This window comes from Neolamprologus brichardi, chromosome 7, assembly GCF_056152115.1.
Source record: "Neolamprologus brichardi isolate AB-2024 chromosome 7, ASM5615211v1, whole genome shotgun sequence".
Taxonomy (NCBI): domain Eukaryota; kingdom Metazoa; phylum Chordata; class Actinopteri; order Cichliformes; family Cichlidae; genus Neolamprologus; species Neolamprologus brichardi.
In genome coordinates, this window is record NC_142110.1 from 33,155,761 (window position 1) to 33,170,450 (window position 14,690).

The 14,690-nt window shown below is 39.9% G+C and overlaps 1 protein-coding gene across 1 annotated transcript; it reads right to left on the minus strand.

The window, feature by feature from the left end:
• Positions 1-440: 440 nt before the first annotated feature.
• Positions 441-13,698, minus strand: tmc2a (transmembrane channel-like 2a). Its single transcript, XM_035913240.2, has 20 exons — positions 13,605-13,698; positions 11,734-11,772; positions 11,172-11,631; positions 10,896-11,051; positions 10,682-10,772; positions 10,512-10,593; positions 10,310-10,416; positions 9,503-9,601; positions 7,264-7,406; positions 6,857-7,004; positions 6,138-6,326; positions 5,849-6,028; positions 3,839-3,997; positions 3,511-3,639; positions 2,159-2,226; positions 1,713-1,952; positions 1,491-1,616; positions 1,288-1,366; positions 821-938; positions 441-725 (listed from the first exon to the last, which is right to left on the minus strand). Exons 1-20 carry the CDS (start codon positions 13,639-13,641, stop codon positions 511-513), a joined length of 2,865 nt encoding a protein of 954 aa, XP_035769133.2. The 5' UTR covers positions 13,642-13,698; the 3' UTR covers positions 441-510.
• Positions 13,699-14,690: the final 992 nt, after the last annotated feature.

Below are 14,690 nucleotides of genomic sequence, written 5' to 3' on the forward strand. Positions count from 1 at the left end.
TGTTGCAACATCAGTAAAATGATCACAAATGAGAAGAATTTGCCTCAAAATGAAATCTAAACACGTACAAGACCATAAACTAGCTGACAGCAGATGGGCTAACCCCTTTCCTCCATCCTCAACTTTGTCTTACTATGAACTTTTGCTTTCTTTATATGACTATGTGACTTATATATGACTATATATGACTTTCCCCATTTTTCCTCTCCCTTTCTTTGTATTATTATGATCTAGACATGACACCAAAAACGCAATGTCAGATATACCAAGTTTAGGCAGAACCAAGGGACATCCCATTTGTGTCATACATTTGCCTGAAAGGGCTAAATATGGTTGCAGTGTACCCACTAAGCAAACATAGATGAACTGTACTGTATGTTACAGATTGTAGATTCAAAATATCCAAATATCTTTCCAGCTGACTTCAAGGAGCTATTAAAAAGTATTTAGTGAAATTAAGAAAGACGGAGGAATGAAAACCACCTGCAGGAACATCAGTTTCTCCCACTATTATCTCGGAGGGGGCCCTCTCCCACGGCCTCGACCCGGTCCAGCACCTGGACCTGGTCCAGGTCCTCTGGGTCCAGGTGGCCTGCTTACTGGCCCTCGAGCATTGGGGTTGGACGACGCTAGAGCCACATCTTTCTGCAGGTTAACACCTTTACCAGCTGTCCCGGGTTTTGTCTTTGTTGGTTTTGGTTTTGGTTCTTGCTCTGGTGTTTTTTCTGTTCAGAGAGAGAGAAATGGTTATTGTCCACGTTGTAGTCTAGTCAGAGTTATGCTTTGAAAGTCAACGCTATCATCAGGATGTAGTTCTGACCAGGCTCTGGTGGAGCAGGGGGAATGAGGGATCGGTTCGGTAGAAGGTCCTCCAGGTCTTTCATGACCTGGTTGGTGGTGTCTGCATTGTTCCTTCGATTCTTCTCTTCATCGCGAGCCTGGATTGAAAAATAGAGTTAGGCATAATAGTTTTGGAGGTTCTATTAGATGCACACAATATATTGCTGAGCCTGGTCTTTGAGTATGATATGCTATAAACAAGAAAAGTTTGGGAATTCCAGCTGGCTTGTTCATTGAGCAGATCTTTATGTGCCCTGAGGTGAAAATGAATGTCTCTACCAAACATCATGACCACTATCACTTGCTATGATCTGATATTTTAGCCTGTGTCTGACATTTTTGCTAAAAAGGTATTAATCCTAGACATAGTTTATGCAGTTCTCAGCTCTAGAGCAAGAGACCTATTCAGCACGTGTGCAGAATGAACTTTGGACATTTTCTACACACCATCTTCATCTTTTTCTTCAGCTCCATGTTGGAGTTTTGGTATGCCTCTGATACTGAGTTCAAATAATAGATGGCGAGTCTGTGAAAGAGATAGGACAGGATTAATTTTCTTTTTTAGTGGCTTCAAATGAAAAAGTGGGATTTTGAGTAATTCTACACCTGCATGTAGGCCAGAGTGTGGTTTTATGGGTGTTTACACTCACACCATGAGAAGTACAGCTGGTATAATGAGACCGGGGTTAGCTGCATAGCTAAAGAGTGTTCCCATGAAGGCCGGCAGGTCCAGGTCAATCGTCTCCATGATTATGTCAAACATCTTGTCCTTTCCACTGCAAACAAAAACTCACTCGCTGCATTTCATAATAGCAATATAATAGCACTTCATGTATCTTTTTTTTTGTATTAATATCTGTGCTTTTTATCACCTGAAAGGTCCACAGTCAAACGAAGGTGGCAGCGTCATGATGGTGTAGACAACAGGTAACAGGCTAAGGAAGAGCACGAGGAGCAGGAGACCCATGTAGAAGTTGTTGGACTTAGAGGCCTTGAAAACTCTCTCATGGGGGACGTTAGTGGCCATCACAGCCCAACACTGATAGTACATGGAGCTGAGGAGGCGGAGCACATTGATGCCCACCAGCCCGGGGGCATAAAATGCACCCATCCTTATATCAAAAAGGATCAAGTGAGCAGGTAAATACCAAAACAAGATTGATTTACCACCAGAAATAGGTCAAATTTAAAAACACTGAGTAGGAAAAGATATATTGTAATGATCACAAAAATGGTTTCTCAGCTTTAGAGTGGCTTGATAAATACAAGGGTTGCAGGTCAGTGTACATGACGCTCATAGGTAAAGTAAAGTTTGTACCAAATCATGCCTTGATTGAAGACCAATCCAAGAACATTTCCACTGATGTCAAACTCGCCGTATGATGGCTGAAGTGATCAGAGACAAGTATTAGTTTCACAGCAAAACAGACTAGTGGGCCATAATATTTTTCAGCTAACTAAATTAATATAAAGGCACCAACTCTTGTCAAGTGGCCATGCCCCTAACTCCAGTATCCAGATGGATGAGTTATAAAAGAAATCATGAATCTTTTTGAAGGATGAAATTATCCAAAGAATGTTAAAATCATTTTTGGGTGTAGCTGTAACCATGTTTAGTTGGGTATCATACATGGACGTCTACAATATTGACTCGCTTCTGGATTCTGTCTCAATTGGTCATTTATAGGAAGTGCAGTTATTGACCACTTACCTAATCCACTCAGACTTTGTTATAATCATTGGTAGAATGGCTAATAGTGAATCATTCTACAAACTATCTACTAGAATGAATGCAAGAATACAATTTTACATCAAGTTTGGTTTCATTTTGAGCCTGGTTCTTCCAGACGTTTCTTCCTGTTAAAAGGGAGTTTTTCCTTCCCACTGTTGTCAAGTATTTGCTCAGAGGGGGTCATCTGCTTTTTTGGGATTTTCTCTGTATGATTGTAGGGTCTTTACCTCACCTTATAAAGCACCTCGAGGGGGCTGTTGAATTTAACTGAAACCTCTCTTGAAGTGCCAGTTTTTTTCATGCAAATCCCTCAACATTCATGAAACTACCAATAGTACCAAGGACACTAGCAAAAAACACAACTAGAGAGAAATCCATTTGGATGGATAAGGTGAGAGCCAGTGTTTATGGCCACCACCTGCAAGAACATTACTTTTATGGGGAAGTTGTCTTTTTGTTTTCACCTCTGCACTTGTATTTTTTTTTTTCACATTCATTGGTTTATGATGGTTTTATAAACAATGCTTTATAATTCCTAACCAGAGAGATTAATATTTTTGAAGTTTAACAGACTTTGTGTTTTACTGTGATAATCAAGTGTCTTATAAATTTTTGTTGAGCAATGTTTCATCAAATGCTTAATTCAAATATCCAGTGTCTGGTATTCCTAAATGAAATCCATATTATTACATGTTGTTTTTACAGAAGACATATTGACATCTTATGAAAGCAACAGGTGTGACTGAATGATTGCTTGATTCCATTTGGTCCTAATTTGAGGCTCCTCTTGTGCACGCTGGCTCAACATGCTATAGCTCACTTTGTAAATGTGAAATGTCCCCTGGGTAAAATGCCTCTTCCACCTCAAAATTTACTACAATGACCACAGATAAGAAGGAGCTGTGGAGTGTTTACATTAATTTAATTAAGAGACTTACAAATCCAGCCTCCAGGTCCCAGCACCAGCAGTAGTTAAGGAAACGTACAATCACGGCTCGGGCAAAGTCACCAATCAGGATGGTTAGGTAGGACACCTGGATGTCTGACACGGTCAGCTTCACAAACTCCTGGAACAGCACAGTTATACATAAATTTTAACACCTCTAATTCATGCTGTTAAAAAATTCACCAATTTTTTGGCCATAGTTTTTTTTTTTTTAGGTCAAAATTCTCCCGCTTTCCTGTTAGCTTGTTAGTTTTCTGTGGTTGTGGTTTTACTTGTGATTGAGATGTTTATTATAAATGAAAATAGGTTGTCATTTGTACAATGCCCACTGCAGTCTCCCAGCATGGTCCTCTAATGACATCAGCTGGATCCATTGGAGGCGGGGTGGCTTCTGAGTCATTCATCAGACGTGAGTAGTTGGCGTAGTACTCCTTCATGGCCCAGATGGAGGCGTTCTTTATGGACTGCTCTTCCTCCAGCTGAAGGGAACAAAGAGGATAATCAGTCAGTAAATTTTCACACGGCAGACGTATTGTTACAATTACATGGGTATATAACTCAAGGCCACTATAAAATATTGGCCCTATTTTATACACAATGGAACATAAAAACATAAAATGTTTAACCTTTTCATGCATAGTGGTCACTACAGTGTTCACTACAGTGTTCAGCTATTCAAAAGCTGTTTTCTTGTATTTGTGTCAGTGTTGATGATATACTTGCACATAAACCACTACATTGGACACTGATGTGTCACTCCATACCCTGCCACCCACTGGTCGTTTAGTGTTACTATAGATGTATGACGTGTTTCATTGTAATTATTGTTATTTAACCCTGTCATGCATGAATTATGACAACCCCAATCAGGATTTTTTTCTTAAGTATTTTTATGCATCGTTTCATGCTTAAAGATTAATAAAAAAATACTCAAGAAAACAATCCTGATTGAGGTTGTCATAATTCATGCATGAAAGGGTTAAACTCAGACTTTGTAGGTGTTTATTCAAATATTAGCTCATTTTGAATTTGACAGCAACATGTCTCAAAAATATTGGGACAGGGTACAAAAGGCAGGAAAATTAAGTGGTGCTATATAGAACAGCTAATTAAGTTAATTGGCAACAGGTCAGTAACATTATAGGGGTAAAGATAGGCAGACATTGTCCATCCATCCGCTTCCGCTTCTCAGGGTTGCAGGGTGGGAGGCAGGGTACACCCTGGACAGGTCACCAGCGCAGGGCTAACACATAGACAAGAGACAACCAATCACACTCACACCAATTTAGCGTTTCCTATTAACCTTTCTGGGGAAATTTTTGTGTTAGCTCAGCTCAGCTGCATGTCTTTGGACTGTGGGAGGAAGCCAGAGTACCTGGTGAGAACCCATGTGAATGCAGGAAGAACATGAAAACTCCACAGAGAAAGACCCGGCCTGATGGCGGAATTGAACTCTGGGCCTTCTTGCTGTGAGGCAACTGTGCTAACCACCGTGCCATCATGTTGCCCAGCAGACATTGTTAATAATTCAATTATGCGATAATCTACAGTACATAAATTCATCAAAAGATTCAGAGAATGTAAAGAAATTCCTGTGTGCAAGGAACACGGTCAAAATCAATACTGGATGTCTGTGATGTTTAGGCCTTGCTGCATTACAAACAGGTATGATTCTGTGAGCAGCTGGTGTCCTCAGTTCCCAGATGTTTACAGACTGGACAGGATGCTACCCAGTGATAAATATGGCCTTACGCCACTTTTTTCTTTTTAATTTTGTCAGTTTCAACATTTGATTATTTTTATGTTTTATTGTGAATGAAATATGGGTTTGAGATCATTACATTCTAATTTTATTTGCATTTTAAACAACATCCCAGTTTCCCAGGAATTGGAGTTGTACATGCATTGTTAAATGTAAGATTTAGAGAAGCGCTAATGGATTATAATGACTAAGGGTGTACACATTCAACCTTTAGAAATCCAGACAAAATAAATAGACAAGAAGAGTCTATAAAGTTTTGCTAGAGAACCTTAATTGGAAAAGATTCTCATTCAATTAACAGTTTGCAATGTAGATGATGTACCCTAATGTTTATAATGTGCAATATTTATTTATTTGTACAAACTGCAACAGACAGAAAAATAAAATGTAAATCTTTACATGAGAGGTAAATTCTCAACATGACCAGTGAATTTCAGTAACATATGTAACTATTACTATGTCAGTGTGTTTCTCTACAAGGTTCAACTTTGGTTCAACTTTACCATAACAGAGATAAACGTGCTACTGTCTAAGTGGACAAATTAAATGGAGACAACAGCTGCAATACCTTGGTGTTGACCTCATCAAACAGGGCGAACAGAAACGTGTAGAGGTTTCCAAGGAAAAGGGCAAAGATGCGTCCGAGCTGCCATTTGAGGGCGATCCGAGGATGGTAGTCCTCCAGCTCAGCAATGGTCTCAAACAGAGGTGGACACACCAGGCCCAGAAGAGACATGACAATCTCCATCTGAAAAAACGGTCAAAATTATGCATAAGCTTTTTAAAAAAAATCTTCATTATCTTTATATGAACCGAGGTGAAGTATTCAACAGCATTGTGAGTCTGACCATTATTACCTCATTCTTCTCGTACCAGCTGAGGTCGTCCCTTGTGGCAAACTCCTGAGATCTCTTCACCACAAAGTAGATGAGGTACCCACTGCCGCCGAGGCTACAGGTGATCAGGAAGTTAGCCAGGACTCTGAGGAACCTGCGCAGGTGGATGTTCTCGTCCTTCTGGTTCTCCTGCTCGTCCACAATGGACTCCTGTTCTTATCAAAACATGAGGGGAACTGACTGTCAGTAAAGCACTTTTTTATTATAATGAGCAGTTCTAAACCCTCAAATAACTAAGCTATTATAGAGACTAAAATCACAGATAAGGTCATTTATGATGCCATTATATTTCATACAGGAATACAATTTTTATTGGCCTTATTTATGTTTATCCTCACTGTTTACTTTATCTGTGATAGAGCTAAAATGTTCTCATGTCATTAATTATTGTTTTAAATTACATTAATGCCTAAAGGCTTCACCAGCAGTAAATCTTGCTAATCTGGGTCTGTTAGCCAAGGATCGCTACAAAACATTATAAACATCAGAAGCTGTAAATTATAATATAATAATATGTAATAATATGATATAAAATAACACATATATTTTGCACAAGTTTCCTTGTTAGACCTATGGGTCAATTCCTGTAAAAAATGCAAAAATATTGTAAATGAAGTAGATTGGATGTTGTATATATTCCATATTGAGCATCCCAAAGGCTTTAGGATTGCTCTGGTTACCTTGAAACTGGTGGTGATGGAGGCGTACTTGTTGTCAGCGGTCTCCGCATTGCCAATGAGGTAATCCCAGCTGGTGAACATCTTCCAGGCGAAGGTGAAGTCTGAATCCTCCCCATCTCCACCACCAACGTCAGCATTTTTGGCCATTCTACAAGCAAAGAAAATAAAAATACCGTACCTTCTAACTTATCTTCAGTTTCTACATTATTTAATGATGATGATGTCATTTATAGTTAAAGACATTTTTCGCAAACTGCTTAGCGCTTTTGGATAAAAAACAAATAAATGTATCAAAATATATCCCTGCATACATCCGATTTCTTAACTCTGCATTGAATCTGCGACCACCTGGTTTGTGATGTATGTGACTGAACCTGCACGCATCCACGCATGTACTGTACACTCACGTGCGGATCACAAGCATCAGGCTGTAGCCGAAAGTGCCAATGCCGACCATGAGGTAGGACAAAGGTAGCCTGAACTTCAGCACGCCGACGGTCCTCTGGTCGTTGTAATATCCGTAGAACAGCACTGAATATTTGCAGTACCCCTGAGAATGGAAGAAATGTCATTTTGGATGCCATGTTTTCTCACTTATCTCCTTGCCTATAGATCCAAAGGGGTAATACTGAAAATAGCAGTAATTTAAATGACGAGTTGCTCTGCCAGAGACCTGTCTGTGCCAGGTGGTTTTCAATATATATTATAATATATATATTTTAAAAAAAACTTTCCTAACTCTTCAGATCATTATGAGTGCTCACACACAGGAAAAGTGAATATTCATTCCAACTCAATTTGCTTTAGCTAAAACATCTTTGATGGATCACCAAAGGTTCCTGCATGTAGAAAAAGAAAATCACGCAAACACATGCGCTCAACGGCAGCACATTTACAACAGCCTCACAGCACACACAGACTTATAGGACACACACACAAGCCACGCTTGTTCATATTAGTGAATATACACACACATAGTCAGACTTATGGAGCCTCTCTTTCTATTTACAAACAAGTGATGTATGTTATACACACACACAATTATGGGCACACTAAGGTTTGTCACATGGAATGTAAATGGAGCTGGCACCAGAGAAAAAAGGTTAAAGATATTTAACCAGCTTAAAAAACTACAGGCAGATGTTGTTTTATTACAAGAGACTCACAGGCCTGTCACAGGTTTAAACAAACTTAAAACACCTGAGTTTCCTAATGTGTTCGCAGCTTGTTATAATTCTAGACAAAGGGGAGTAGCAATTTTAATACATAAAAATGTTAATTTTACAGTACTGGATACAGTTATAGATCCAGAGGGCAGATTTCTAATTATTATTCCTTATTATTAAATTATCAGTATTTAACAAAAAGCTATGTATTGTAAGTATATATGGTCCAAATGTTGATGTTGACCCTCATTCTTCCACGGATTTCTCAGTGCACTCTCTGAACACCTTGATTGCACACTTATTCTTGGAGGCATCCTCAACCTTGGACTAAATGAAGAAATGGATAGGCTCAACACAACAGGAACTCAGCATAATTGGCAGTCCACAAATGTAATCAAACAGTATATCAGCGACTATGGCCTTTGCGATGCATGGCGCTCCCTTCACCCCAACAGTAAGGAATATACTTTCTTCTCACATGTCCATCACTTCTACTCTCGTCTGGATTATTTCCTAGTCAGCAGCTCACTGCTGAGTGATATTTCAGACACTGAGATTCACCCTATAGTTGTCAGCGATCATGCTCCTGTATCTTTAACACTAATGCATGAGAAGAACGCTACACCAAGTAAAAACTGGAGATTCAATACATCGCTGCTCAAAGATGAAGACTTTATTAAATATTTTAAAAAAGAGTGGACTTCATATTTCCTCCTTGGGTCCTCGCACTCTGGGGCCTCTGGGGCCTCTGGATGTCTGGGGCCTGGATCTCCTCCATGCCTGCTTCATGCCCTGGGGGACGGGGCTATGGCTCTCTACATCCTCTAGCAGACCATTACATGGGGAAACCATTTGAATACAAGCGCGCTGATCCACACAGGTGTGCACACGGGTGTTCACTGTTCATAGACATGAACTACACCTTTATTGGCTGCTATTTCCAAGCACATTGTGCGCTGTCGGTCCTGCTTGCTACACAACAACATTCAATATTTAGTATTTACTGCTGTTTACACTTAGCTAGATTTACGTGATGGTGTTGTGTTTAGTATGTTGCTCTGGTTTTTTTTGCTTGTTTTCTCTTCTTTTTCTCTCAACAGGTGATCCAGGAGATTTTTTTTCTTCTTTCTCTTTTTAAGTGCCCTTTCTCACTGTCCCTCTTCCCTTCTGTTTTTCTTTTCCTTCATCTTTCTTTCTCCCTTTCCTATCCCTCAGTCATGTATGCCCAGTCTGTAACAACTGAAAATAAAATAAAATAAACAATAACAACAAAGGTTGATCAAATGGACAAATAAGGCAAGGCCGTGATGATCCATCTGGCGAAGTAAATCCATTGGGTATCCTTGTTGGTCTTCAGACAACAATTCTGACGGCTAAAGAACCAAATGGGACAGAAAAAGAAAGAAAAAGAAAAAGAAAAAGAAAAAGAAAAAGAAAAAGAAAAAGAAAAAGAAAAAAATTCATTTTGTGCTAAACTCACATTGAAGTCCATGAGGACAGAGTAGTCTTGAGCAGTATCCTGCTCTGCTCTGGGTACAGTCTTCCTGGGAATAGACCCATAGGGAAGACCCATCAGGACCTGGAGACAACATAAAACAATGAATTTGTGCAAATTTCAAATATCATCCAGCAAGTTCTTCCTGGCAACATGGTGACAAATCCCAGTTTTAACAATTAATAGTTCTTAAATGTTCTTAAATGAGAGTTTAATATCAGAAAGGTTTTGTCTTCACTGTCCTGAAAACTGGACATGCTTTCAAAATGTGTGGATGATCAGTGTGACATTCCTAACAATGGTAAATTTATGTGCAAGAAAGCTTTTATATTGTCCTTTTATCGATTAAAAAAAAGAATCGAGAGGAGAAGGGGGGGCGTGAGATCAACTCCATCTCCCAACTGCTACCTCTGAAGTCCAGTTCTTATCTTAATGAACTAACTGACCCAGGAGCTGACCGAACCACAGCAGCAGCTTGGATTTATAATGCATAAGGAGATGTTTGTCCCACGTGAAGTTTGTCAATTGAAGTAAACGAGAATTTATATGGAGGTAAAGGTAAATGGCTTCAAAGTGTTGTTTATATAGTGAAAAATGGGTATTTGGTAATTCCTGTCTGTGTAGGTGGAGACTACATTAGGTTGGTGTCTTTACACAACCATTTAATTACAAAATTAGCTGTCAACAACAAAGCCATATTTGTTGCCTTCAACAACCATCAACATCTGACCATCAACGGTACAGTGTTTACATTTACGTATTTTTCTGGGTAAGAGGACAACATGATGTCACCTCAGGGATGACCACAAGTCCAAAGGTGAAGCCAAAAAGCACAAGGTTCATGCCGTACATCCATCGCAGGAAAATAAAGTAAGATGCAACGGATGACCCAAAGTGGCCTGGGGACAGTGAGAACATTTTTAGTTTTTGCATCCGCCCAGAAGGAGTTTTCCATTGCTGCTAAACACAGATGAGCTGTAAACAATAAACTTACTTTCCACCTCCTTGATCTTCCTCTCCCATGGGATGCACGCTGTTCTGAAATTTTCAAAATCCCTCTGAAACTTGATCCATTTCTTAGATTTAAAAAACAAAACAAGACAGCAAATTAGAGAAGCAGAGCACAAGCAAACACAAGGATAAAATCTAAATATTGTGCCTAACCTTTGTCATCATCACTTTGTAGGCATACCACTTTCGGCCTTTCCCTTTCCCCAAAGCGCCTTCAAACTTATCCACAAATTCTTGAGCTTCCCTGTGAAGAAATGGGAAAAAAAATTTCAATAGAATGCAATAAACCATTTTTAAAATACAAATATTGTAGTCCAAGATAAGTTTCATGTTAAAATATGAGTAACATGAGAAAGAAGGAGATTACTTTAGGAGTTTGAGCCTCCGCTGCATCCTCCAAGGCTTATTCCTGATGTTGGCGATGAGTTTCTTCTTCTCCTCCACCTCCTCCATCAGCCGAGCCATCTCTCCCTCTGACATGGACTCCTCTTCCTCACTCGAGTTAGAGTTGGAATCTGATGAACTGGGGAGGAAAGGGCCGACGGAGTCAAATCCTACATAAATGACTATTAGGGAATTCAGAGGAGTCTTCAGAGAATCTTAAAGATTCATCACGAGGGTACGATGACTTCCTCTGACCTACCTGTCACCCTTTTTCTTTTTCTTCTTCTTGTCCTTGTCATCATCTTTGTCTTTGCCCTTGTCCTTCCCTTTCCCTTTGCCATTACCCTTCTTACCCTTGGTCTCCTCTTCTTCCTCCTTCTTTCCTTTCTTCCCTCCTCCCTTCTTTCCCTTCTTTCCTTTCCCCACATCACTGTCCTCCTCATCACTGTCCTGGGCTTTGCCTCCTCTCTTCTTATTGGCTGCTCCTCCTCTCTTCTTCTTGGGAGGCTCATCCTCGCTCTCATCCTCATCATCATTGCCACCACGTTTCTTGGCCGGCTTCTTCCTGTTTGCTCCTCTGCGCCCCCTGGGAGCTTCGTCTTCCTCCTCATCGTCCTCATCATCATCATCACTGGCCGGTTTTTTGCCTCGTCCTCGTCCCTTTACGCCTCCTCTTCCTCCCGCCTGCCTCCTGTTCGCTCTCCTCTGAGTGCCACCATCTGTGTAAACCGCATGATTGATATTCTGAGCATTTAATTAGACTCTCAACTTTTCATCGTTGTTATAAAGAAGTTCAGTGAAATGCAGTTTTATTCACTCACCGTCACTTTCACTTAAATCTCCGTCTATCTCAATGCCAACTGAGGAAGAACACAAAGACACACAATCAAAAATAAAACAACACAATCAAGTAATCACCTCAGCTTAAACCATATCAGCTGCCTTCCCCAGAGCAGCAGATATCATTTACAGACTCTTTGCCTGCAGGATATTTTAGTATCAACTGGCTTCTTGATATAAGATGATGTGTTTAAAATGCATTCAGACTGCCTATGTGGTTCTCAAGACAAAAAGGACTCCAGGCCACATGTGATGATTAAAAACAAAAGTACATAAAACTTTATTAACTTAACCTGGGGGTCATTACTGCTCAAGAAATCAAGATTTCAAGTTGCAGAAGGTTTTCAACCCGTGTGATGCCAACTGTATCATATTTATTACACAGGTTTTTGTGAGTTTTTGAGATGTTCACATTATGAGTGTAATTGTTTCCCCAAAAACCTAAATAAATTACTCAATAGATTACCCAATTTAACACAAAAACAAATTAATATTTAAATGTTTTTTTATTTGTCAGAGGTTCAGTTAATTCAATCAATACTTTTTTAAAGATTGAATTTTCTGGCTTTTATTTCATGAATGTTTTTGGGTGATTTTTTTAAATAACCAGTGGAAGGTCACTGGAACTTATACCAGGTGACTTTGGTTAAGAGGCAGAGTACACCCTCAACAGATCACTAATACCGGCCAACACAGAGAGACTGCCAACCACACACTCCCACGTGTACACCTCTATAATTACAGACATACTTCACAAACAAGTCTTTGAGCTGTGGAATGAAGCTCAGAGAGACAAAAAACAAATGCAAGATGCAAAAAACCTGAAAATACAAGAAGTATTGTGCAACACTGGCTCGGGAAACTAACTCTCGTGCAAGTACACAACGTGAAAAGGGCAAGAAATAAACTGACTATAGAAACACTGGGAACTCTTTAGATGAAGAGACACAGCAGGGAGGAGGACAGGTGAAGACAGTCAGGGCACAGCAGACAATCACAAAGAGGAAGTAAAACTACTGCAAGACATGAGATAGCTGAGACCATGTAGACAAGAAAGATTCTGAATATATTATGCAGGGAAAACTTACACACACACACACACGTGCAAACACATCATGTATTTGCAATATTAACTGAGCCTCTTGCCCCATTCATTAGTCTGGACTGCACCTCACTGCACTATAGAGCACTTTAGAGACAGGTATTGTTACACTGCACTGATCTGTTACATGCACTTGTATTTTGTATCATGTTGTGCACTGTTGGATGTGTCTTGGGTGAGCAGACCAAGACTAATTCCTTCCCTGGGATGCAGAAGTGGTGAAAGTAAATGTGAAGTTGAACTTAAGGAAGGAACACAACTCTAACCTGTAAAATTAGTGGGGTGGGTTTTAAAGATAGAAATATCTTATCTTTAATAATTTCATAATTAGTAACATACTAGTTTCATGTTGTCCCACAAAAAGATACTGCCATTTTTTTTATTTTATTTTGCCCTGTGTGCATCAGGACAAGAGCAACAAGAGAGAACATCCTGAGCTATAAAGCATCCTTCGCCAGCTTTGAGAGTGTTTAAAGTCGTGCAGGTTTTTAGCTACAATTACACAATTAAGTCTTACACTGGGAGTGTTGCTTTGGTCCAAAAAGAGAAAGCAGCCAAATTACATCAGGATCAGGATGAGGCCACAAGTTAGTGGATTAATTTGAACATTAAAGAAGGAAGCCAACATGTTAGGCCCTAGACCAAAAGTAAAAAGGCTTGAATCGTCCTTGAATAGGTAAACCTGTCTGCACTTTCTTCAATTACCAATGAAACTAAATTAATCCTCCAGTCCTGCAGCCATTAACTTACCTTCTTCCATTTTAGCTGCATCACCTTTTCTCGGCATGATGAAAAATAGGACGTGTCTGACTCTCCGTCCTCTGCAGCACTTACAGATCCCGACCTCCTCAGCTGGCTGACTCTCCTTTGCCTTGGATGCCCGCCAAGCACCCAACTCAGGTATCCAGTCCTGTCACTATGGCGACTGTGAGCTGCTCAACAGGTGAGTTCATAGATAAGTCAAGCAAATTCTGGAAACCAAAGGTGATCTTGGTCAGGCTGTTATCCTCAGAAGCTGCGACACTTACGTTTTTATTAACATACAGATGATATGGCTGATTGTGTGAGTGTGTGTGTGTGTCTTCACGGCTCTTCCCAACAGACCAAAGATCCAGATTATCTAATGCACCTCTTACTTGTGTTGTTACTTGACCACACATACATACAAACACATACACACACCACCACCAGGCCAGACATCCTAAAGATTTAATGAAGGTTTTGGTTTCTATCTGTCCATCACAGTAAGCAGGCAGCAAACACCTTGAGGTGACCTTGCAGCCCTCATACTTTTTTTGTTTTAGTTAATAAAAACAAGGCAGGTGTTGGAATCAGCTCACCTGAAGCAGAGGCTGATCAAGTGTGTTGAGACAGAAACGATAACAGCAGCGTAACGCATCGAGGACTCATTAAATAATAGAACAGGGCTCATTTTTCACATCCAAAATGATTCCATTACACGGTTGTCAGCTCCTACAGGTAAGAGGTGGATTACATCTTTTAAGACCTGTTGCCTATTCACACAATATTGGCACATACCATGTGAATAGTGCCATGGAAAGCATTGCCATGAAGCCTCCAGATACAAAGTTTTTGTGCTGATACTAATGCCAGAAGAGGTTTGATATCATCTGGCTTTAGTGTACACACTGCGTCCAGCTTTTAGGTACAGTCTATGATATAACTCCCGTTCAGTTTGTATGTGAAATACTCCTGAAAGCTTGTATTAACAATTGTTGCTTAGCCACCCGGTAGATACTGACGAACACTGACACATTTAAATTTAATCCTTAAAATTTACAAAAATAAATATATCAACTCTGTAATCACAGGGTG

Bases quoted from the DNA above. Each gene is read 5' to 3' on its own strand.
- tmc2a (XM_035913240.2), bottom strand. From the start codon at position 13,641: ATGCCGAGAAAAGGTGATGCAGCTAAAATGGAAGAAG. The intron at 10,417-10,511 runs GTAAGTTTATTG...CACTGTCCCCAG, and splicing joins GAAGATCAAGGAGGTGGAAA to GCCACTTTGGGTCATCCGTT. The intron at 3,998-5,848 runs GTATTGCAGCTG...TGTTCCCTTCAG, and splicing joins TTGATGAGGTCAACACCAAG to CTGGAGGAAGAGCAGTCCAT.